We start from the raw sequence: 27,088 nt of genomic DNA on the forward strand, positions 1-27,088 counted from the left end.
CCATAAACCAGCACTGTTTACTGTAGATGGGCATCTTGCTCAGTCCCTCGTATTTCTATCATAGAACCATAACAGTATTTGTTCCTTTAGGAATGTGATACTGCACATTAATGTGGAAGCTCCTTGACTAAGATTGTCAGTCATAGAGACAAGTAGTTGCAGTCATCAAGCAACATCTTTAATGATAAGCAGCATTTTGGTGACACCTCATTGTGCTGCTTTTCTGAAAAAAAAAAATTCTGACATATCTTCAGATATGGGATTGCTACAATAAAAGTAGGTCAGCATAATGCTGACTGGCACATCTTTCCATTCTGCTGTATTCTGGGTTCTGCTTTCTAACATCTTCCAGTCACATTTACAAAGGGTAAATATTCTACCAGCTTTTTAAAGATCTGGATGAAAATCGTTCTAGCAAGTGAAAGGAAGGCTTGGATTACACTGAATTGAAATATTTAACTTTTAGAGAACACTGAACTATTATATTCTCTTTACTCCTTAAGAGCTACGTTCAATAAAAAAGGCTGTAAACTCTATGTATGTGCTCAGACCCTTCTTTCAGCTTACCCACACTCAGGGTTTTTTTATGGAAACAATACTCTCTTCTTACTGACCACATACTTCTGGAAAGGTCCTTTCTGAAAGTTGCGCCTTTAAAAATTTTTTGTCAGGCTATTGAATTTCTTCTGTTGAATGAACATAGGGGAGAGGTCTGAATATAATGTTCACATTGTAGGCAGTCTTTTAGGCCACTGGCAAGAGAAAGAGTTGTGGACTGCCAGCCTGGAATCAGAAGCATATTTAAGACACCTCTTGAGGAAAACATCTAGATGTTTGCTCTGACCACGTTGTGGTGTTATGAGACATTTCATGGTTGCTTTCCATGCTCTGAAAAATAATTCTTTAGCACCAAAAACAGATGGAGAAGCAGTCATGGAATCAGCCCTCTAAAATAATAGAGGAAATAGAACGATGGTAATGATGATGATCATGGTTATCTGCTTTTCTAGTATATTCAGAATCTAACTGACTGCTAACTTTAGAGTTTGGAAGGGCTTCATGCTCCTGATGCTACAAGAGCTTAGGCAAGAGGGGTGCTTTACTGCCCTCATATACTGTAGCCTGTAACGATCTAATCTAGTCTGAATTGTAAAACTTTGTTAATGAAGTGACTGCATGTGATACTGGGGTTTGGACTCAAAGTAAAATTTTAGACTTATTCATTGTGATTGTTGGCTTGAAGACTTATTCAAGCCAATGTGTGCTCAGCCAGAAAAAGTTAGTTTGTCTAAAATGTAAGCCAGTTGTGAGCCAGAGCATTTGCAGATGATGTGATGATAAAGAAAGTGAGGATGCCATGAGGATGCTGTGCTGTTTCCTCAGTTGACACAGCCTAGCCTTTTCTTCCAGTCCGCAGTTCCCTTCTGTCTTGCATATTAGTTGCTTCAGGCTGCGGAGTGGAAGAACTTCTAAAAGCCTTCTCCTGAAAGCTGTTTCTTCTCTTTGAACTGATACGTATTCAAATTCCATAGGCATGCTCGTGGGTTTCCTTTATAAATATTTGTAAAAAAAATACATAAGTTAAATTTAATGTCACAAAGGTGTAGGAAAATGAACCGAAGCTGCAGTTTGCTTACTTCCTCTCTGAACAATGCCACTGAATGCAATTAAAGTGAAACAAATTGGTTGGATTTTTATCTTTGAAAGGATATTAGGAAAGTCATAGTGCAACATGAAGGAGACTATAAAATTGAAAGCTCTCTCTGTAAAAGGAAATAGGATCACCACTGGTTAATACTGTACCAACCTACAGCCTAAGTAATTTAACAAAATATGTTCAGGTCCCATTGGTATACTCTCTTCAGTAATAATAATTATGACCCCATATTGTTTCTGTACTCTCAACTTAACTCTTGGACAGTTCCTAGCACTGGCCTTCATGTTGCTGTGAAATGACTGCCAGAGCTGACATCTTCCTTTGATTGATGTGATCCCACTTGCTCACTTGCTCACTTTTGTATCTTTATTGCCATTTGATTGTACTGACTTTACTAGTGCTGAGTACTGTGGACAGGCAGGATCTTATGCTCTTCCAGAATATCAATGCACTTGTCTTTAAAAATAGGAACACTGGTAAATATAATATAAAAGTAAGTAGCAGCTGTTTTTCCACCTCACTTTAAGCCATGTTTGAGCCAATCCACTACAGACAAAATAGCAGTCAATTACCCCTATGAGGGAATATGGCTCTTTGATGGCTTTCCTAGTTTTTTTTAACACTAGGATTTCATTCCAAAAAAGGTCTTTTCTGAAGACCTTTCACAGACTTTCCTAAAGATGCTCCCTAATTTCCCCCTGGCTCAGAAAACCTATTATCTGCTGCTCCTTGTGTGATTTATCATCAGCTTTCTGATCTGCATTGCTTTAGACTTCCATAATGACTCATAGACCAAACATCTTTATAATGCTTCAGAGTTTGAGGCAGTAGTTCCTTAGAAAATTAGGAGTAAAACTTGCAATTGAAACCACAGAGGCACAAAACCAGAAAAGCACAGTAATCCTCTTCTATAATCACTCTGTGCAAACCAAGATTCTGCATTTTGCAATCAATTTCAGCTGCAGTAATTGAAAGAAAAGTGCATGACTCCCAATTGATGAACTGTTACAGTCAGGTCTTATATGGGACAGGGATTCTAGGCAAGTAGAAATGAGAGATGACATTTTTGCCATTGATACCATCTGGCCTTCTAAGCATGACAGCCTGCAATAAAGCATCCCTTGCAGTAGATCATTAATAACAGTAACTGAAGATTCCCAACCTATATTTTCCTGCCTATATTTGCAATAATTTGTTGTCTGGTTAGCAAAATGTATGGTCCTTTAAGCAAGGTATTTTCCTGGTCTTTACAGATATTTCATTTATAATGTTCCCTTTGTGAGACACAAATCTAGAAAAGAGGTATAGAATTTAAGTTGAATGGTGAGTTTTTTAAAGCCAAAAGCAATTTTAAAGCTTTTGGAAAGGCTTTGTTTTGCTGGCATTTCTCCTGGCTGTCAGTCAATGTTTGCTCAGCAAGAACACTTCAGGTACTCTGGTTTTTTTGTTTTATCTTTCCCTTTCTGTCCTTGCAGTTGGATTGTTTGCATGTCTCAGGTTGGTTTAGGTTTGGATTTGGTGAAGGGGATTTTACATTGTATTAACGCCCATTTGTGTCACTTAATTGCCTCAGGGGCAAAGGAAATCAGATGTTAGAGTTCAGATCTTCATCTCTGATGGCATCAGCATTGCTAGAAAAAGAATTTGGAAATTTTTGCTGTAGAATCTGAAAGTCTCTCTCATTATAAAATGAATTACTTAAATGAATATTTGATGGGGAAATTCAGAGATGGTGAGGATTTATAACGCTCTGAGCTGTACTAATATATATGTAATATGCAAAAAAGATATTTAGTAATAACACCCAAAACTTGAATTTTAATTCTCAGCATTTCTTACTAATGGACACCATTTTCAATTACACAATCAGTTGGGTTTTTTTCCCAGTAAGATTTTTGATTCACTTAATGGAGTGCAAGGAATGCATTATAGTCATTTGATGTGTTATTCTGCATTGGGTTTTCTCCTTTTTGATAATGCATCAGTGTAGCACCTTCTTCCCTATAGCTGGCCATCAGAGAAGCTAATTTTCTCATGAGATTTTTCCTCATTTGATCATGATGTGATAGTTATAATTTAGAGTTTCCAAAATGTTTTTGAGTATCTTTTTATTATATGGCAAAATATTGTAGAGCCACATTTAAAATATTAGATTCTTCTGATTTCATTTGCAATGCTGAGCAATAAACGCTTATGTAAATCAAATCCAAGAATCTTAAATTGGTTGTTTAAACAATATGGAACATATGGGAATCATCTGATTACTAGAGGCACTAAGGATCTGGTGAGGTATACTACTACTACTCTAATGTATTTTATAGTCATATATTTGTATTTATGTGTGCGTATTTAATTAGAGCAATGCTTCTTGGAACAGATGAAGGGGTGAAATTACCAATCAGAGATGGACTGTGATCAAAATTAGTGGAATTGCCCAAGTCAGATGCTTTATGTACAACACAATTTGGAAATATTGTAATACCAATAACAACAATATATAACATTCTTAGGACTAAGATATCCTTATTTTTGAAATTTACAGTGAATAATTATATCCATTCTAGTACATGCAGCTGTTCAGAATTCAGTTACTGCTCTCTCTCTTGCACAGAGCACTGACCTAGTCACTGAGGTCAGTCTCTTTCCTCCTGCATCAAGATGATGAAATAATGACCTGTTTCACTGGTTTGGCATGAAGTGATAGGCCTAGAACTGTATTAGCTCAGGAAAATTTACTAGAGTGTGTGATTTGACAGTATAAGAAACTGCAGAGGAAAATTTTGTAGATGTGCAGAGCTAAATGACAAGGTATGTTTAATGCAGACTGAGGACATGTGTTAACTGCGTTATCAAAAGTTTATGCCAAGCTAGCAAGGACTAGAGAAATAGGGTGTCTGAGGACACTGTTGATTTAATTCAGTGTGTCGTGACCAATGAAGAGGAAAACAAATGAAGTTCTCATTTTTACAACAACTGCTGAGGCTTTACGAAGCCCACATAGGTTTTCGCTTATGTTTTTTTCTGTTCTCTGACAGGTTAGCAGGTCATCTGCTTTTGCAGGCCTAGAATGGCAAATAATAATAACTTTTTTTCCAAACTCCTTGCTTTTGGTGTAATGTTCTTTATATTTTTTGATGTCTAATATACTTTTCGGACTGTGTACTTTTGCTTAGGTAAAAACAGTTACTAGATTTCTTGTGTCTCATAGTTTTTGAAAATATTTAATTTTTTTTCTGTGTATTTATTTCTGCCATTGATGTCTGCTCAGTTTATAACTTCTGGTTTATTATATTAATACCATGAACTAATTGAGATGTAGAACCTTGAAAGTTGAAAAATAAAGGTGTAAAATCAATTACAGGGAGGTTTAAACCTTTCTAAAAGTTTAACATTAGAGAAAGTATTCATGTTACACATGAATATTTGGATTACAAAAGGGAAAAAAGTGTTTCAAAGAAAGTATTCCCAATTGTAATCACACAAGTCCACCACCTTTGAAAATTGTTTAGCATCATGAATTTAACTATGGTCATAAGCCCTGCTACCTTACTTTACTCTCATCAAAATACTTAAATCTTAATGTTATCATATTAATGTAATTATTTAATGCTGATGGTGATAGCTGGTGATAGATATTTCAGTAGATATTGGTGCTCAATGCTACAGAGGAAAGATCTAAATTAGGACTCGTGTTTGTAAGTATTGATTGTAGGACTATGTTACTGATGTGATAATAGGTGCTAAAGACAATGACTTCTGGAATTAATTAGTTGACTGCCTTGCAGGCTTCTGTTTCTTTCACATAGAAAGCAGGTCTTCCTTATAGGGGATGAGAATAATGAAACAATTATTTAGAGGAAGCATACAAAAGCAAATTGATGCACTTAATAGATACTAACTTATTTCCATGTTTTTAATTTACTATTGAAAGGGCTAGTAGGAATATGTCAAGGAGAGGATGCAAGGAACAACTTGCCTATTTCTCATCAAAATTTAGTTTCCATATTTCTCCCTCAAGAATCAACACAACTCATAAATGCTTATCTTGCAGTATATTCTGAGGGGATTTCTGGTAGCTGTAAATTGTGAAATATTTTATGTAAGCTTTACATTTGAAAGAATGCAAAAAATTTCACATTATATGATAAAGTGTAATGCTGTGTTTGATAGAAATTCTAGGGAAAAATAACAGACTTCATAAAGCATGTCTTAAGCCACTTCTTAAGTGAAAAAATGTCATGTTTTAGAACCTTGTATCTCTCATTTGCCCTACCATGACCAAATGCAGACTCTCTGTTGTAGAAGAGAGTGTTCCCTTTGTTCTGGGGGAGCTGGATCATTCTATTTTGCTCTATCTCTTTAAAAGTGTTTACCTGTATGTAGTGGTATTCCAGGTGGAACTGGTATATCAGTTTGAAACAGTTATTCTGAAGTAGCCCTCCATGGGTGGCCTTTTTTCTTGTTATAGGAATATCCAAAAACTGAACTCTTAGAATATTTATGCCAGAGCAGGTTTCCCAGAATAAATCCAGATGTACATACATCCAGATGAATACCACTCATATACAGCTGTTCTTCAGCAAATTTTTCTGGTTTTCATTGCAAACCTATATTAATATGTACAGTCTAATTCTTGATCCATATGCTTTAAGACTGAATAAAAACTTTTTTTACACAAGCTGCATATTTTTGCCGAGGGGTCATTATCCCAATCAGATTTTCTCAAGAGCCCTCATTTTGCTGCTTTTAACTGAAGGGGTTTTCTGTATCAAATTTGAAATTTCTACACATAGCTATTCAGCACCTGACTCATTCTAATACTTAAAGTACATCTGGAGACAAGCCTCTATTGGGATGCAATTAGACATAAAAATTGGCCACCTGAAATTGCACATTTAGAATGCCAACATTTCACATTAGAAAAAATCAAAGCAAGATACTTTATTCTGGTTCACATAATTCTGAACCAAGTCACTTTGATATATCAGAAACTTGACATATAGTCCTGTGTCTACTAGACCTATGTCAGTATTCTATAGGGTCTGTAATCTGGATTCCCAAAATCCCAGAGGGAAAAAAGATGGTATCATAACAAGTTCCTCCATGGAAATTTTAATATTTCGTATTTTTACTTTAATTTGAATTTGAATGAAGCTAAAAGCTAAACAAGAAGAATTCCCTGTAAAATTGGAAGTCTCCGTTTGTATCCACTTCTGGTTACCAAAATACGAGGAAAGCAGGAAATACACAACATAATGTTTTCTTTCATTTGTTTTAACCTACTTATTTTCCTTCATGTCTGAAGCAGTTTTGCCCATACTTTTTATACTTATAAGCCAGAGATGTACAGAACTCATTTAGATTTAGGCTGCATGTATTTTCTCTCTTTAAAAATGTAGGATAATTTTCTCTAAGATTGCTCCCATCCATCCACTTTCTGCTCTTCCTGCTTTCTGCACATATACTCACTTAAGCAGACTCAGCCTGAACTAATTCAAATAAAGTTATAAAAATTTCAGAAAATGTAATTTAATACAAATGATAGAAATGATTTTTTACAGGAGAAATACAGTAATATTCCACAATTTTTATATTATCTGAAATAAGCAGCATCTTAATAAATGTTACTATTAATGAGTAAATTTTGAATACTTTAGATATTGTGTGTACAGATGCCTACCTATTACTTGTAAGAGCAAGCAGTGAATACTTTTCTTATCAGTAACTTTATTCATTAAATGTCCTTAAATATATTTTGCTTTCTTTCTGCTATCTGGATTTTTACTTTTGTTTCATTTACTCTTTAGAAGGTGTTATTGATAACATAAGGAAAAGAACAAAACCCTGTGGTGAGACTTTCTCTGGTCCATGTACCACTTTTAATAGTTTGCATTGGGTTTATTTTCCTCATGCGAGAGGAAAAACAATATTATAATTAACAAAATTATTAGTATCTATTCAAAATAACCTGCTATAAATAATGTACTGATATATTTAATTTAGCTGTAAAAATAAAACTAGTTTTCCACAAATTTTAAAAAAAATTACTTATTTTTTTTCTCTCTTTGTTTTGAATGGCTGGGGCTTATTACAAAAAATTCATGACAATCTCCTTTGAAGAGGATTGGAGCATAGAAGGATGTACACTATAAGGTCTAGTTTAATAACACAGTATTACCTACATTTTGTGGTACTGCTAACATGAGAGAAGTGCTTTGAAACATCCTCTTTGAAAGTCAGCAGCTGGCATTTGAATGAGACAAGAAAATAATGCCCATATTCTTCACTGATGACTAATGTTCTTTTTCCAGTCCATCTCATATCATTTTAGTCACTGTATTTGTTTTTTTATATTTGGAAGGAGATGACATTAGCTTGCATTTGAGGGTAGCCTAGCATTTTGACAACAGTAATTTTAATCAAAGAAGGATTATTTGTATTGATATAGATAGGGAGGGGCCTAACACGACCACTTTTGAACATCTTTCTGCTTAGAAGTGATATTTTCAAGTGGAGTCTACTCAGACTAATAGTTCAGTTTTACAAAGAGTAATTGAGAACTGATCACGAATAAAGGCAGTGCACCAATAATTTTTCCCTCTTTACAGTAATATGTAATATCCCTATGCTTATCTCGAATAGTAAAAACCTTAAAATTTATCTCATAGATGCAACTGGAAAAGTTATGGCAAACCTAAACTCAATTAAATTTGACAAAATATTTGAGGGAGTTTCCCCTTTATTTTAATAGCTTTTTCTGGTGTTCTGAAATGAAGTTATTATGCATGATAAAAAAACTTTGGTGGGAGAAAAATATAAATATAGCTCAGATTTGTTTGAAAAGAAAATGCAAGAGCTCACCCTGGAAAGCTACACTCAAGAGCAATGAGCAGGCATGCTATGTTTCCAGCAGATAAGGACAGATTTGGCTCTGGAATTTTTTGGACCTATGCAGATATCTCTATATGAGCTCTCATAATCCATACCACTTAAATCCTACCCGTCCTGTACCATCATCTCTATATATTAAACACAGATGCTATATAGAATATTTAAGTCTGCCTTTACATTCACAGTGTCTAACACTAATTGTCTTGGCTTTACTCTTGCAGCAAAACCACCCTGCTGTTATATGCACTTCTGTGCGTATAAAACTTTAAAAGAAATTAGTTCATTTCTGAGTTGTATGAATAAGCAGGGATGAGGTTCCCTTAGGTTTTTGCAGTCTGTATCTTGACAAAGAAGCTGTTTGTGGAAAGAATAACATATAAATGCTGACAGGAAGTGCCTCTGGGGAATGCCATGTGCCCTCAGACGTAGTGGTGCACTGCTCCTAAGTGTATTGTAGATCAATAAAATATATTAAGTAAGCCATCTTAGTTGAATTGTGAAGGAAAACCACACACACATGCACAGAGTAATATGGGGAGGAGATAGAAGGAATGAGACATTTTAATAGAAATATAACATCTGAAGCAGAAGTGGGTTTTTTTTAGACAACAGCCAGTCCACATAATTTGAGGAAACATAAAGTTGGCATGTGTACAGATAAATAAAAGATGAAGGATTTCTAGGATTTAACAAAGATTGTTGGTTTTACTCCTTTGGTTTTAAAATCTTTCAGACTTGGTATAAGAAAGTGCTTGCTTATACAGATAATTCATAGACATCTGCACACAGACTATCTAGAAAATATTCTTTAAAATTTTCTAATGAATAATAATGTTAAAGACAGAAAAATACCATTTAAATTATTCACTTACAGTGATGACACTGAACACAAAATCTGAATTAGAAACTAAATATGTATGGTATAAATTAAAACCTCATCCACATACAATATAATGTGTGTTTCTAATCAATAATGACTCTTAATTTTATTTTAAAATATAGTAGAAAAAACATGGCATTTTTGCTGTTTTGAATAATGAAAGCTGCTTTGATGCATTTGCATGTTAGATAACACAATTTTGGGATAAATATATGCTATTTCCTTAGGATCTGAATTCTTTAATATATTGCCAGTTTAACATCCTTTTCAACCTTTTTCAAGCAAAGTAAATGCCATGCTTTCAATAAATGGATATAAGAATATGTGCCCTGAATCCAAGAACTCCTTCTCTCACTGTGTGCTCTTTTCTCTCACTGTGTGTCTCTGCTGGATAACTTTATCCATACAAGTAAATAATTATGATGTTTGCATTCTAAGCATTCCTCTGTCCTCATTAGGTATCTTTTTTTGTCTCTCACCTGCTCCTATCTGTGGTTTATGATACCATCTCACTGTGGTGTGCTTATATTAAAGCCACTGTGCTGGAACTGAATTCACCAAGTAAAATCTCCAGAATCTCTGACAGAGCCCCACTGACTTTTCTCAAACTTGCAAGGGCAAACTCATGTTCTGATCTCAATGTAAAGTTCAATTGCAAGAGAAAAACAATGGATCATAAAATAAAACCAGAACTCGAGAGAAGATACTGTTCTTAGGAATTTCATTTCTCCACTGGATTGGAGTAAGGAAGAAACAGGAAGGCAAATCCATCCAAGAAAACAGAGGTATGCTCAGTAGGGGAGCTCAGGAAGATAATGGATGCAGCTTTAGCTGAATAGGATCTTGGGCAGCTTATGGAGAGAGAAACTCTCCCCTGGAGGTGATAAAGAGCACCTGCATTAACATTCTACTCTGAATCACCATCTGCAGGAGTCTGATTTTTAGTGACTGTGTAGGGAGCCTAGGGAAACCTGCCAACTCACTTAGCTATCAAAGTGAAGTACCTGAAGTCAGCTGATGTGAAGTTTTAGGTTGCCTTCTTCTCTTATTGTTGGTTCTCACAAAAAAACCCCGAGACAAATTGGACTACTGGTCATTGCAGATATCCATGTGTAAACAGTACAAAAATGCAATGCACCTGTTCATTTTCCTTTGTGCAGGGTTGTGGTGTTCCTGCTGTGCCTCTCTCCCTCAAACATCACTGCCAGATATCCCATGACTGGTCTCCCCCCAGGGTTTGTCCTCTGGGCTGAGCTGTCTACCTCAGCCTTACCCACTTCAGTCAGAGCATTTTTATCCTCATCATCTAGACTAAGGAACCTGGATTCCTTTGAACTACTCACCAGGTAGATGTTTTCATTGCTCTGCAGGATAATTTTGTGGATCATCCTGTAATCAAAGCATGCAGTTTAACTCTTAATCACAACAAGAAAGTTTCTTACCTTTTATGTTGCAGCTATGAAAGAATCCCATTTGCTTTCCAAGCATTTCTGTACAGTTAAATGGCATTACCATTCCTCTGTGGATGAAACAGTTGTTTCATAAATACATGCTATGGAACTTTGAAAAGGAAAGTTGGCTAAGAAAAGTTGGACCAATGAAAACTAGGTAATTTATGACAGTCCATTTCTGTATTCATTTCTGTATTCACTAATCTGTGGAAAAAAGATGCAGAACACTCATACCTATTTATGACTTGGTAATTGTGCTTTCCTAATTTTATTCTTCTAAGTATTTTTTCCACTTCTCTTTGGATAATAAAAATCTTAATGGTGGTGAATAGTTTAGGATAAGGATGCTGTTTCTCTGATCAGCGACAAATAATCAATTCATTTGAAAATATGGTAGTAAGAGAGGTTATATCCCACATGGTGACTAATCAGGTAAAAATAATGCAGTTAAACAGTCTATTTAAGAGATTGAAATTAGAATTATACATCAGTGGCTTTAGTGCACCTTATTTTGGGTGAAGAATCATAGAATTGGTTTGCGTTGATAGCAAGTTTAAAGATCATCTAATTCCAACCCCCCTACCATGGGCAGGGAATCTTTCACTAGTCTGTATTTCTCAAGGCCCTATCCAGTCTGGCCTTGAGCACCTCAAGGAGTAGGACATCCACAACGTCTCTGGGCAGCCTGTTTCAGTGCCTCATCACCCTCACAGTAAGGAATGTCTTTATATCTCTAATATCTAAACTAAATCCACTCTCAGTTTAAAACCATTTTCCCTTATCACTGCATGGCCTCCTAAAAAGTTGCTCTCCTTCTTTTTCATAAGCCCTGTCTAAGTACTGGAAGGCTGCTATAAGGTCTTCCCAGAGCTTCTCCAAGCTGAACAATCTCAGCTCTCCCAGCCTGTCTACACAAGAGAGGTGCTCCATCTCTTTGATCATCTTTGTAACCATTCTCTGGACTCGCTTCAACAGGTAGGAAAGTGGACAGAGAAAAGAGAAAAACAATCTAAAGACAAACTGAATGTGTGGCTCCATTCAAGTTAATGATTGAGCTGTTGAGAGTTTGTTCAGGTGGGACCAACAAAGTGGCCATGTAAAGTCTGGCCCCTTTCCAAGGGTGGAAAGGAGCAGATGCACAGGGAAGATCCAATCACAGCAAGCATGGAGTAATGTTTCCTTCAGTTTTCAGACATTAGCAGCTGAGGGACTTCTGGATAAAGAGCTGGTATCCCAGTGTTTAACAACTATTACCGTGTTTCTTCCATTAGTCCACCCAATCATTTTTTGACTGAATGAGTGTTCATATTTGGCCAGAAGCATGGGCATGGTGTCACAGCATCATGACTCTGACATACTGTCATGGTTTTGAGCATGGCTGTCCTTGGTGTTTCACCCCCCACTGGAGTGACTTAACCTGAGAAAGCCCAGAGTGACTCAGTGGGCATGGGCTGATGGCTGCACAGGGATGTCCCTGTCTTTAAGAGCTGGAAATGGGACCTGAGTGCTCCTAACCTCTTAGGTGAATACTATAGGGTCACTCCGGTGCTTTGTTAACTCCCTCAAGGATGTTAAAAGAGGAGCATGTTCCCCTTCCTTCCTCTCAGAGTATGAAGTTCATACCCCAAAAGTCAGGACATTATTCTATGATTCAGGTTAACCTTCCTCTGCTAGAGGAGGGAAATGAATTTTTTATGACTCAGTCTTTTTTTTTTAAATGCCTAGACATCATTTTGTGGACGGTGTTTAGGCTGCTAAATCATTTTTTCTTTATATCATTCTATTACCTATATTATGTTATTACCTTGAATATCTTGACGACTCTGGTAAGTACCTGCAGTTTTAGGGCATCTGAGTTTAAGAAAAGGTCATCAGTAAAATTCAGATGAGTTCTCAGAAAAAGAAAAGCCTCTGACCTAGATCCAGCCTACTTGCTTTGACACTGAGGTTTGTTCTTTTCATAGAGCCAAAATAGATTTTCAGCTGCAGAACTACTACTTCCTGCTGTCACTTCCTAATAAAACAATGCACAGCTTTTTGTAGGACATAGTTTCATCCATTTAATAAAGGATTATGATTTACCAAAAAAGCAGACCAGCCTTTTGAGGGTTCAGATATCTAGTAAGGTAATTTCCTGAAGAACTGTAAACTAACTAGATGCAGCCTAAAGTCTCAAAGACATCAGGTTAGGATATATATAAAAAAACTGACAAGAAAAGTACCAGATAATTTAAAAAAAAATGCTTAAAACCAGCACTGGTCCTCTGCCTTAAAAAATACGTTACTTGAAGAGAAATAAAACATGGTAAAAATTGTATCCTTAGACTAAGCAGAAAAAGATTTGAATTAGCCTATGCGGTACCAAGCATCACTTTACTGGGTAAAAAATCATGTTTTTTAAAGCACAGGATTCAGGAACTCCTGAATCCCAGTTTGAACCCTTATGCTGATTCTCTCTGTCAAAGTAGCATTGGTTAACCTTGATTCATTTTTAAGCAGATTAAAGCATATTCAGACTCTTTATGAGTGGATTATATTAGACCATTTTAATCTACTGTAATCCACTATTTTTATCTTTTTTTTCCTAAGGACACATTCTTACAAATATTTACAAAGAAAATGTATTTAGCTAGAGTTTACCTCTGTATAGAAGAAGGATGGAAGTGTTTCTTGCAAAATCAGATTTTGAATGTTTTGAGATGTTCTTAGTGAGAAAGCGTGGGGAAACTATTATTTTGTGCATATCTGTCTGTGTACTTTTCAAGTTATGTATCAAATTTGCCAAGCCATTTCCTAGTGATAGCCTTTTCTGCCACTTGTGAACTTAGTTGTTTCCTTCCTTTTTCAGTGTAGCTTAAAATCACTTTCATTCAAAGAGTGTGGTGATAGCATTCAGAAAGCTCAATGTCCACTCCCAAATCCATATGATTTTCATTTGTCATTTTATTTGGGATTGGATGCTTCACATAGTTTGCTGTCTAGTCTGAGTTGTTCACATAATAGACAGATGCAGTTCCTTCAGCTAAGTTCCTTTTCCTAAATTGGTTGCAAATATTGTCTGTGATGGTGGAGATTCTTCCTAACAATCTTCAGTAAAGCAGTACACTGTGGAGTCATGAGTCAGGTTTATGTCACTTCACTCCTTCAGCTGTTTCCCAGAAATGCTCTATATTAAACCCACATTATCATTTGCCTATTCTTCACTATCAGATAGCCACTGTTTAAAATTCAAAGCTTTTCTCAGTGATTGGATTATAAAAGCATTTCATAAATGGTTTGATTCAATACTCTAGGCTTGTTTAGTAAACTGTTTTACATCATATCCAGCTCCTTTCACCAAATGAAAAGAATAGAAACGATAGATACGTTGTCTTTAGTTGCACAGAGTTTTTACCTCTCCTGAACAGTGCTATTTCATGAATAAGGTTTCTCATTGAAAATTCTTCCTGTTGTAGTTTTTTTTTCTTTTCTTGTAAGAAAGTTTTTGTTTCCAGGATGCATTGTTTATCCAGTGAAATTATGTTTACTAAAATGCTGTAGATGCACTTGTTTTAATCACTTATTGTGACCACACAGTACTTATTGTGATTACAGCATATTTTCCCATTGGCAGACAATGTGTATCTGTTCCAGTCAGTTCCTTGTAAACAATGGTACTTAAGTTTATTACAAGACCAAAAATCAGAGTGATTTGAATGTCAATCAAACTTTGTGTGCTATGAGATTAGGAAACAAAAGCTGTCTTGATCAGATTTTTTGATTACTTGATAAATTTAAAAAAAAAGATCTCAAAGAACTTTGTTCAGCATAGAATGGCATGGTAACATCTGCCATTTCAGCCGTACACATTTGTAAAAACTTTTTTTTTTAATATTTTATAATAATGACACTGATTTCAAATGCAGTGAAAAGGAATGCTCTACAGAAGCAGTAATTTTTGCTAAAGATGATGCCACCTAATAAGTTTGAAAAAAAGATGTATATAGCCAAAACCTAGAGCCCCCTAATATCCCTCTTGCTGAAGCAGTTCACATCCTGTGAGTCCTTAAAGGAACTGAAACACAAATCCTTTAAAAATGCCTGATTTCTTCCCTACATTCTGATCACACTTTTCCAGAAGATGGGCAAGAGATGAAAGGTACAATTTGGAAAAATTCTTTAACTAGTATTCATCCATTAGTTTGTCACTGACTGACATGGGGAATGCACTGATACTGATAGATTAAGCGTGCTCAGGTAAGTTTTTTCCCCTGGAAGTCTGTTGCTTCCAAAACCTGCTTCCGTAAAACTGGACTTCTTAGTTACCAAGGCAAAGTAAACCTGTGCTAACTCTCAGATTGGTTCAGGAGCTGTTTTGGAGGGTATTAATTAGCTTGAGCCAAACCCACAATTTTCTGAAAAATTACAAGTGTAGGCAATCAAATTCCCCGAAGGCAAAAGTTTCCTAGCATTGTTAAATTTTCACATGGGAAAAATGGACAAAGTTCGTACTGTTCACATTTTACTTTAAACTTTATAAAAGCTTTCTAATGGTATTGCAAGCTGAAATTCCTATAAAATTCTTATTAAAGTAAATCTTTGTAATGGACTGTTATATTACTTGGGATTCATGCATCACAAACTTTTTTTCAGTCATCTGGGTTCAGTTAAGGGAGCACAGTGACCAGATGAATCAGAGTGAGCTGATTCACAGGCAGAAGAATAAAGTGTTTTTCACATAAGATTTAATTTATTATTTTGTGAGTTTGTACATGTACAGCTGTAGAATCTCACGATTGTATTTCTAGTCAAAGAGAAAAACAATGATGAACAGTACTTAGGAGTGTACAGGGAACCCTCCTCTATGAGATTCTGTGCATATCTTCTTATGTGAACCATCCTTTTGAATGCAATGGGCCTATTAGTTGGAATATAATAACTCAAATATATGTGAAAGACCAAGCTGTGTACATAACCCAAATATCTGCTGTTCTATTGCTGTTTATGAATTGTCATGCTGATTCTACAATGAAAATTATTTATCCTTACCTCAAAAAGGTGATCATAAGTAGATATTCTGGATACTTGCTTTTAATAGGGGAATATATTAGCAGGTAAATATCTAGGGTTTTTTACATCAAGAAAATAATCAAAATAAAAAGAAAGATCTGTTCTGCTACATTGTTTTTGTTTGATGGCTAGTGCCAAAGACATAGCACCAAAAAATGAACAAGCTGTAATGACAGACAAGTCACGTATCTCTGAACAGAGTAAATATATAATATTTAGTCATTACTTCTCCAGTCAAACTTCTTTTCCCGTGGAACGCAATGCCAAACACTTTCTAATTTTTTTCTGCTAGTACTGCTCTTGAAAGTATATGCTGAGTCACTTGCACCATCTGTTATCTGTGCACATATCAGCAGAGAGAAAATGTTGAGAAGTTTCTGAAGACATCTGCTTGTTTCACTGAGCTTACCAATTCAGTTTTTTTTCCTTAAATCATATGTACTTACACACTTCCTAAAATATACTCTTCTTTCTTGCACTTCTTAAGAATTTGAGAACAGCAAAATTTTTAGTCTTCCAAGTCTCATCCCACCTTACCTTTGTTTACTAGTTTTAGAAAACAAGTTATACTTAGTAAGAATAGCTGTGATAAGAAGTAGAAGTTTCACAGGGTAGTGCACTATGGCATGAGTTTTGAAACAGTAAATATTGCGCAACTTTCCCATTGGCCAACTTGATCATTCATTGTGAAATTCAAACAACTTCTTCAAAAGATGAAATGCTGAGATGGTATTTTGCTGTGATTTCCTGTCTGAGATTTTAACTAATGTGTAATTCTAAGGTACTGTATGACACCAGAGGCAGAAAATTATTTAGCCTACTGATGGAAAAGTATATAAACTATAAATCTATATCAAAATGTATATATAGATTACTTCTTTGTGCTTTCTTCAACTTTTGAAGCCCCACCCCTAATTTTACATTTATTTTGTGCAGTAGCTTCCTGTGACAATGCTAAAACCAGAGGGATTACTTACGGAATGTCCAGCTGCCTCCACGGTCATAAATTAAAAGTGCCCATTTTTGATGGACAGCAGGGTAGGAATGGTTTAGGAGCTACCTACTATGTCCATAGTATTAATCTTGGTTTGGTTTCGGCACAGGGCAAGCTCATGCCAGCTGCCTACAAGGAATGGTTCCTCACCTTACGCCCGCTCTAAAGTAGACCTGCTGTTGTTTGGGAGAGTGTTATGTGGCCACCATGCCACATGCCCTGGGCACTTCTAACAGTAAAACTATGTGAACCAAATTCTAGAGCTTGGAAATGCCTTGTGCTACTTTTTAATTTACTAGGATAGACAATAACTACCTATATCCTATGAAGACCTTTCTTCAGATGTCACTTACTTTCAGAACAACCTAAGGACAATGGTTGGCATTGAATGATTGTGTCTGAGTGATAATAAGGCAAGCTCCTTTGGATAGGGACAAGCTACTTCCACATTTCTACTACAGTTTTGAAAGATAGAGTGAGAATGAGTTCAAGATCCTTGTCGAAACCATTTCACTTAATTATTAAGTCAATCTTTGCTGCATGATTGTAAAGCATGCCCTTGCAAACTGACAGGACCATTTCTGTGACACCTGCAGTGACTGTGATGTGAAAGAAAAAAGGAACTAAAGCAAAAATGGGGAAACCATTACTGTTTGCAATAGTCTCCTTAGTACAAGATTTCTAAATCAATTTATATCTCAGTGCAAGGATATGGCTGAGGGAAGATAAGCTGTGCCTGAGAGAATGACTACAATATGGGAGTGGAAAAAATTTCCTGATGAAAACCTCCATAGACTACAGTAAAACACAAAACCCTTTCTTAATCCACTGAGAAAAATAATTTGCCTTTTATTGTTGTTCCTTAGAAGGTGCCATGTGATCTTTCTGTGATTTATTTCTTTTGAGCTGAAAAGTTAATATTACAAGCAGATATTTGTAGGAGTCTTGTATGAAATTATGGGACAAACCATAGCATTCTATGGTGAAGGAAAAGTCTGAGAAACAGATTTTTAAGAATCAGAAGCGCCCTGTAATTAAAATATTCTTCAGGATAACTGCAAAGATAATGTATATACTTATAGAACTAATTGCAAATGATCAGTGACCATTGCTTTCATAAATGTGAGGATTTCCTAATGTAATCAAGCTAGATTATGTAATCAAACCTTGGATAAATAGCTTTGGTATTTCTCACAATTACAGTCTTTAATAGTTTTTTCAAATTGATGTCATTACATTTAAAACTTTTTAAACTGATTACTGCTAATCTGGAAACAGTGATCAACCCATCGTCAACTAAGAAATTAAATGCCCTTTTTTATTAATTAGTAGTTGATTTTTTCAGCTCATAGAAGTTTGTGGTTTGCTTTTTTTAAAAAAAGCCAAGCAAAAATATACATTAAAATCAGAATGTGACTATTTGCTGAAACATTTAATGTGTATTTATGTAAATATTAATATTTAGGTTTATAGTATATATATTATATTATATGTATTATATAAAGAAAAGCTGACTGTGTAAACACAGGATATTTTATTTTATAGAATGGGCTTCTATTAACTCAGGAATATTATCTGTGAATGTGTTATATAAAAATCTCCTTCTGATGCAGGTGCAAAACTGCTTCTTATTAAAAAACTAAAATATCACTGTAGGCTAGTAGCAGAGGAATGGCCACACCTCACTTTTGTACAGCAAAGAGCAGCATATTGGAACAAGGTTGTGGAAAATTCCAACCTCCCACAATGAAACAAAGTTAGAGTTAGTCCTGCCAAACCCTTAGGTTATACAACACAAATAGGAAAATAATTAAATAATTATTATTTAATTTAGTAACATTGGTTGTAACATACGTGATGTATAGGATTTGACATTAGAATCAATGTTTTTTTAAGTGGTTTATATATGGAATAAATCATTGAACAACAGAAGTAACTGTACTGAAATCTGTACCCTCCACAATGGCATTTGTTGAACATGATTTAAAAAAAAATCCCCATACAAACTAAAAAGACCAATGTTTGCAACTGGTTATATAAGAACCGATGGATTATTAAGGAAAAGAAACAAAAAACCACTGGCAAGTGTTTTCAGCAACAAGATCCTCAGATAAATCAAAGTTGAATTCAAATGCTTTTTCACTAGCTTTTGGGGCTTTTTTGTCCTTCTTCTAAAGCCTTTGTACCTATCTGAGAACCAGCTGCTCAGGGTCACCCATTCACAAATGTCTGAAATGTGCCTAGCCTGTAACAAGGTCTCTAACAAACTACACAGTAACAGCTGATGCTGCTTGTATAACAAACTGGCCATTTGAGAGAGCTTTGACCTCTGCTTTGGATTCAGATCCAGTCCTGACTGACTGAAATGCTGGATCACACTTTGGCTTATATATGTACACACACATATAAAGGCAGCTATGTAGTTAAACATGTTTGTTTATTTTGTTGTACATTTTCATTTTTTTTCTTTTGTCATTACAGCTCATTTATTCCCTCATAGTACTTCTTAAGTAGTATTTATTTTCCACTTGCCTTGTTACCCTGTTAGGAGGAAACACTCTTTCTGTTTTGTTTATTCCTGCTTCTTCTCCACTTACGTTTTCTTATTCTTTCCTGAGACAATGGTATTTTACTGATAACTATGATTCACAGACTTGGAAAGTACCTCAGTCATGAAATAAAATCCATCAGTGTTTGGATTAACTCAAAGACTAATGTAAAAATATAATTTTATAGGAATTATTGTAATTGAGATTTATCACACCAAAGGTATGATAGAAAATATTCGTAAGAGAGGATGAAGATCAGCTTTTATTTTTGTTAATATTTATAACAGTTATGCTGAAAAATACAGTTAAGGGTCAAGATCCACTGTAAAGAGCCCTGCAAGAACTGACAGTTTGAGCTTACAGCCTCATGAATACTGTGACTTTAATAATGCTACTTGTAGCCTTAAAAAGACCTAGATATATTTCTTCTAGCACTCACTTTATTGTTTTTCCCATTATAATCTATATAAAGATGCAACTGCTAGAGAATTTGATATGAGTCTTGGGGAATTTGCATTAAAATACCTGCAGTGACCCACCCAGAAGGCAGGGAGTTTCTGTGGTTCTTTCATTTTTTGAGTATTTTTAAAGATCTGAAACAATAGGAAACTTATTTCCTCATTACTCATTGAAACCTACCTGATTCCCAGCTATCTAAGATAATTTTCATTTTAAAAATTTTTTAAGTATAGACATTCAAAACGTATTCCTTAGATGTATTTATGACACAAAATTTTGACTTGTGAAGACAGCAACAGCTCCCAAATCCAAAAAGATTTAACTTACAGAGAAGCCAACAATTTGTAAATTATTACCTGAGTGAATAAATAGTTACTATGTCCTCTTCAATACAGCTAGTGGCAGCTTTTTTTGTGGTACCAGTTATTTAGGCTAATTGGGGGTCTTGAAAGAGCATTTTAATAGAGGTAAGGCACAAGGGTAATTAGTAACCTTGGCAAGAGAGCAAGCCTGAAGCTCTTTTAGAAATAAGAACATTTGAGTAAAGCTTTTGTCGGTGGAAGAGAGACATAAATATTAGTATTTAATATATAAATTTTATATATAAATGCTACTTATGATTTTGAGATTCGTTGATGTTAGCAGGATTATTATTTTTGGTCTTGTATATTAGACCCTATACTGTATAGCTATGTAATTTTTCAAATGTCATCCCAGTTCTTTCTTCTTCACTTTGTTATTTTTTAAATTGTTCTCAGTTCTTTTTGTGTTTTCTCATGTGTGCTGCATGCCTGCAAGCACAGTTTGTTTCCCTGTTCTTTTTTATTCCTTTGGCAAGAAAAATAGAAAAACTTGACAAGGAGTCCCAGGGCTTCTTGGAATGTGTTAAGGTGTCTCTTTTTCTCTGGAACAGCCTCTTTGACTTTCTGCCAACACCTTTGCAGTTTTAAAAGCTTGTGAGTGAAGTGTCGTGTCCTAATCTCACAGAGAGAATGGAAAGGGGTAGCTTCACATCAGAAATGCAGGGCCTAAGTATTCACCTTTTTGGGGTGAGGGGCTGAGTTGCACAGAATGTGGCTATGAACACAGATGATGCAGAATAATCAGACATCTTTTTGAGATTATTCTTGTATAAACACAATATTACAAGAAAAAATCAGGATAAGCAGACATCGCAAGAAATAATACGGGGTTTTTTCTATCCTTGAAAAGTGAAACAGCTAGTAAGGTGAATGTGGTCGTGTATTAAAACTGACAGTTTCAAAAAGAAAGAAATAACATAGGCCATAAGAATATGTTCATGCATATTAAAACAAAATACTGCCTTACTGTGCTTGGTAAGTCTGCGTGCTCAGCTTTTTCTAATTCATCTGCCATGGACTGTAAAATAAAATTGACCTTTAGTCTCCTTGTAATTAGATTAACAGCCATATTTAAGAATACAATCATGTATTAAAAATAGTCAATTTTATTTCATCTCACTGTGCTATTATCTGTCAGAATCACTGACGCTTTACCTAATGATTAATTTAGAAGGAATATCTCTTCTCAAGCATATAGGATACATCACCAGGCCCTTTTTTCAGAGCCAGCCCACTATACAGGTACAAACATATTTCTCCCTTCAGCTGCTTCCAGGCTCAGCCACCTGTCTCTTTTCTTGCAGAATGATTCCTGGGGAAAGCAGTATTCCTATGCACTCTTCAAAGCCATGAGCCATATGCTCTGCATTGGTTATGGAGCCCGTGCCCCTGTCAGCATGTCCGACCTGTGGATAACCATGTTGAGTATGATCGTGGGGGCTACTTGTTATGCCATGTTTGTTGGTCATGCCACTGCCCTCATTCAGTCTCTGGATTCCTCACGACGACAATATCAAGAAAAGGTAACCCATTTTCTCATAACTCCTTAACTTCTGAAACAGATTAATGGAATGTTTTAACTGTGGAAAAGGCTGTATGAGTTTACATGAAATAATCTAGTAGTGTCTGAATCCTGTGGCATATGTCATTGAACACAAAGGAATTCAGAAGACTCCATAAACTCAATATATTTCTGCATGAATCCAGTTTCCTTAGAAAGTAAGATGTTCTCAATGTTCAACTTCCTTTAAACTCTTCCATGAAAACTCAATTTCCCTGGTTCAGGGAAATTCAGTGTAGCTTTGTACCCCCATGCTACACTCTGTAGGTACTTGATCTAGGTAGCTTGGAGCAAGGGCCTTGAGCTTGGTAGCATGGCCATGTCTGTACAATTTTCTGTTATTCCTTTGGAGTGCAGTTCAGGGATCACCTAGAACATGTCAAAAGAATGTCCTTTAAATGACAACGAGACCAAATCAATTAGTTTCATTTGTAACTTCCTTTAGAGAAGTGCTCAGAAGAGGCCTTCGTTTGCCTTGTAACAAATTGCCTTGTATTTTTTACATGTGAATCCATGACCTGTAAGGTTCTCTCCAAGGTCAAAAAGAACAGTGGCCAAAAGGTAGAAAAGTAGAGAGAGATTGGTAGAAGCGAGTTCTTTATGAAACAGGAAGAAAAAGGTTGTTTGAGTCCATGTAAGTAAGACTGGAATTAAAGAGACAGGAATGGGTACAGGGTGGGAACTTTCTGTAATAAGTAGTAATTAATGCTGTCAGTATAATAAAAATCAGAGACAAATGTGAATGAAGGTATGAAACTAGGAGTTAAGACTAGGAATGATGGTATAAGGAAGAAAGGATCAGAATGAACCTCAGCCAGGGACAATAAGGATGTGTGGAATTACTGAGGTGCTTAAAAGATGACAAAATTTGCTATTATAGAAAATGGGAAACTGGACAGGCCATGCCAGGGGAGAGATCAGCTGAGCAAAGTAGTGAAATCAGAGTTCACGTCAAAAATGAAGAAACACAACCTGAGCGATAGTATTTGGCATATGTCCATAACAAAGGCCAGTAAGGCAAACTGGGCAAAAAAGAGTGTGATGTAACACACACCTGGGGGAGAAACCTGGCAGATAGAGAATAGAGAAGAGAGTGACCCTGGCATATGCCGAGTATGAAGAGAAATGACCTGAATTTGCTGGACAAGAAGGAGAGAAAACTGAAAAAAATATTTGGGTTGGATGGATTGGGGCATTTTCTTTACAGGCAGGCAAAGAGGAAGGAAATGAGAGCATGTGGATGAAAAAACAGTTTACATTCAGTTTTGTTAAGCTCAAATTGCAACATGACCATAGGCTCAGTATATGAGAAACAGGAAGAGGTAAGGGATGAGCTGTATATTCAGTGACAGAAAAATTAGCTTGTGGCTGACAAAACAGCTGTTCAAAACAGAAGTTTGCAAGCAAGAAATTTCACACACTGTAGTATCATGAAACATAAGTGAGAATGAGCAGTTTAGAAAGAGAGGATAAGTGAGCATTAAAATCTCCAAAAACCTAAGCTGTCGGTGACCATATGAAACCCCCTTATTTCATCTCCATATGAAGTCAAGGGCCAATCCATGTAACCCAACTGGCTCGTTGGGTCTATTCTGCCAAGTGAAAGGAAAGTAATTTTACCCAAATGGGACATTTCTAGGGAGCTGTGGGACAGAAACATTATAAGAAGGGACATGAGGTATAACTACAGCTTCATTAGAGTTTAGGGTGAACATACACACACACTATACACAGATGTATGAAATAGAGGAAATGTCACTATCCACCTAAAAACTCATCTTAGTTGTTATCCTCAGACCTTGTTGGCTGCAGCATGGTATCATAATATTTTGAGCATAAGAAATATAGTACATATGTAAATATATCCATATATTGTAAACTGTGCAGAGTAAAACCAGTTTCATTTGCAGTTTTGGTGTAAATTAAAACCCAGTAGCAGTCAAGCAGTATTGCATTTCTCATGTTTTCTCGTTAACAGCAAGCAAAAGTGTTTGTTTGTTTGTTCTCTGATTTTATAAACACACTTTATTAAACACTAGCATAGAAATATCTGGCATTTTTTAATTCCTTCGATTCTCAACATTTTTATTCCTCTTTTTAGTTTTACTTCTCACTTGTTTCCTGACTTCAGAGGCAAAAAAATAGCATGACATTGACAATCAGAAATGTAAGAAATGATCCAGAAATTGCATGTTTCTAGGCTTTAGAGAAATGTTTCTCTTTTGCTGAAAGCCCCTTGTAAGCTAGTTATTATGGACTAGAGCTAAAGGATGTCTTAATTAAAGAACTTTTTTTCTATTGATTTCTGAGACCCTGAAATTATACATATAATATCAGTTATAACAACTATACAGTCATGTTTGTATATTCTTAATCATTGCTTTATCAGAGTCAAATCATATTTGGAAATAAATTTTTGATTATAGGCTAAGAATTTTAAGCTATTTCTATATATTACTGATGAGTGTTTTATATTTGTCTTTACTCTGCAAACTAGATAAATAGGTATTTCAAAGATCAGTTTATGCTACCCATTTTATTGGCATATTTTCTAAAGTATTGGCAGATAAAAGTTGCTTATGTTTCACTTATCTGAGATTTGAGAAAAAGGTAAATCAAATCCCCAGCCACTGATTTCAGAGTTTTAATATAATACATTATCTATTTTTTGCCTAATGAATTGCTTTTTTTCTTCATCTGAAATTAAAAAATCAGGAGAGTGAGACTTGTTTTGATTTTTTGGGCTTAAGTTCTAAGATCAACTTCTTTTTTTAGACATATATATCTGTGGTTGGCTCCACTATTTTTCTTATAAGAATTACAGAAAAGAATGTAATTAGCACGAATTGCTAGGCAACATAGAATGATAGTGGAGGTGAAGAAAGAGGTTGTTATTTGATTCTTCTCTGAATAACATCATAAATGTGTCTGTGAAATATAACTAAAAGAAAAGGAAAGTTATGGTCCTTCTCACTGGTCCTTCTCGCACTGAAAGCAGCTAGAAGTGAAATATTAGCCAAAATATTCCTCATTCAGATCCTTCCAAAGCTCAGGGTATGCAAAACTAGAACAGGCATAGTTCAAAATGGAAGAACTAAGCACAGGAAGACAAGAGAGAGTTTTCATGAAGCCAAATATGTCAAACACCATCTAAGAGTTTGATCCGTCCCAAGGGTTGCATGCTGAGACAAATAAAAATATGACAAGGAAGCAAATATTGCTCCACATATTTACTGTTATGGGCCAAAGACATAATTTATAAGAGTAATTATAAGCCATCAAATGTAGAAGATGGGAAATAAAATTGTACAACTTGAAGTGGTACAAAAAAGAATGCATTGATACATTCTGGTCACTCTGAGGAAGTTCGTTTTTTTTTCTACTGAAGTAGTGAAACTGTTCTCACAGAAAAAAATACCTCTCAGATTTAATACATACCTCAGGTCTTGGTATCAGTTTGTGAGGGCCTAATACCTGACAAAGGAGAAAGATGTCCAAACCAGGTATACTCAATCCATATTCTCTCTTCAGTAAGAAAGTCTGACAGACCATTCTACCTTATAAAAGGACTGAATAAGTCAATAAATCAATGACATCTCAGCACTCTCCTCCCTGGCTTTGGTGTAAGTCAAAGATGAATGCAGTAGCAACTATAAGTTATTTTTTAAGTGACAACAGCTCTGACATTTTTTAACATCTAAGGAGTTACCACATCTCAAAGATATTTGCCTTTGCAAAGGTAACATTTATTTGAAAGAACCAGAAATGTGTATGCAGAACTTGTTAACAGTCTAGTGTGAAACAAAGAAGGCAAAATGAACAGTAACTTGACAGGGAGGTGAAGATCATTAGTTAAATATTTCTTCCTTTAGATGTTGGCAGTTCTTAATAGGAAGATGTTCTCCTAATGCTGTGAATGTCATTGAATTATCATGATTGAAGACAGGTTAATGTTTTCTCTGTTCCAGTCTGTCATGAGCATAAAGTATCCAGGGACAACAATCTAAGAGAGTCAAGATTTGTAGTAGCATACCGATTGTCTCTAGGCTTAAAGATTTTTAAAATGGTTTTAAAGAAAATCAGGTATTAGCTGGGGGTGTTTTATTATTTTAATTAATTTTAGTGATCCATTTTCATTATGTGTATTTTGTTTTTTTTTCTAGTAGTACTTGAGCAACCAGACAAGGTCTCAAAAACAGAAAAAGAATCAAACCACTTCTAGCAATTGCAAGTAATATAAGAGGCATAACAAATGGTTAATTCAACCATATATATATGAAAGGAAATGTAAAAAAAATTACAGCTGGCTCTGTATAGTGGATGCTGTCAGAGTCATGGGAAGGTATGTTAAATCATCATTAAATCTGTGAAAGAATTCTGGGTAAGACATCAACTTCCAATATCCCAAAGGACATCTCCTCCTAACTCCATAATCTGCTTTTATTTTACAGCCTTATTTATGGTTTTTTAGCACATCTTCAGCTAAATAAGTCTAATTCAAAAGGAGAAAAAGACCTAAATATACTTTTATACAGAGAAAAAGCAATTAATTGCATATAAAGTTAATTTAAAAGCAACCAGTAAGTTGTAAGTAGTAAGCAACTACTACACAATTGTGTAGTGGTATATATTTTTACATAGACAACATTGGGATTTGAAGCTCAGACTACTCATTTTTCACTTCATAATTATCTGAAGAAATATTTAAAAATTACTAACAGAGTTAGGGCAGGAGCTTTAGATTTTGCAGTGCAAGGCCTTGCCCCAGCTTTTCCAGTCTGTCCCTCACAGCTCCAATCTGGAGATCTAAACTGTTCATGCAGTCCATGAAGAGATACTTGAAATGCACTGCAAGATGCAGTAAACTCTTGGGGTGCTTTGGACGGCCTCCGGGAGGCTGTGATATGTACTTGATCACTTTGTGCAGTGAGAAAAATGAAGTCCTCCCTTTAAAAACTGGGAAGAGAGACCACCTCTAGAAGTTTCTTTCTCCAAGCAGTTATTCTAGGGTATGGGCGGGGGGGGTTGTGCCATAGAGTAAGTCAAGACTTGGTAGCCACTCATTCGTAGAATCATCAAATCAGCCAAGTTGGAAAAGACCTCCAAGATCATCAAGTCCAACCCTGTGGTTACTAGACCATGGCACTAAGTGACACATCCAGTCTCTTCTTGAAAACCTCCAGGGACAGAGAATCCACCACTTCCCTGGGCAGCCCATTCCAATGCCTGATTACT

The 27,088-nt window shown here is 35.6% G+C and overlaps 1 protein-coding gene across 1 annotated transcript in view; it reads left to right on the forward strand.

The window, feature by feature from the left end:
* Positions 1-27,088, forward strand: part of HCN1 (hyperpolarization activated cyclic nucleotide gated potassium channel 1) — a 199,179-nt gene that overhangs the window by 108,117 nt on the left and 63,974 nt on the right. The window contains 1 exon segment of the mRNA XM_018077327.2: positions 21,597-21,815. Coding sequence (XP_017932816.1) covers positions 21,597-21,815 — 219 coding nt within the window.

The sequence above is a fragment of the Manacus vitellinus genome, unplaced genomic scaffold, assembly GCF_001715985.3.
Source record: "Manacus vitellinus isolate BGI_N305 unplaced genomic scaffold, ASM171598v3 scaffold_36_pilon, whole genome shotgun sequence".
Classification (NCBI taxonomy): Eukaryota; Metazoa; Chordata; class Aves; order Passeriformes; family Pipridae; genus Manacus; species Manacus vitellinus.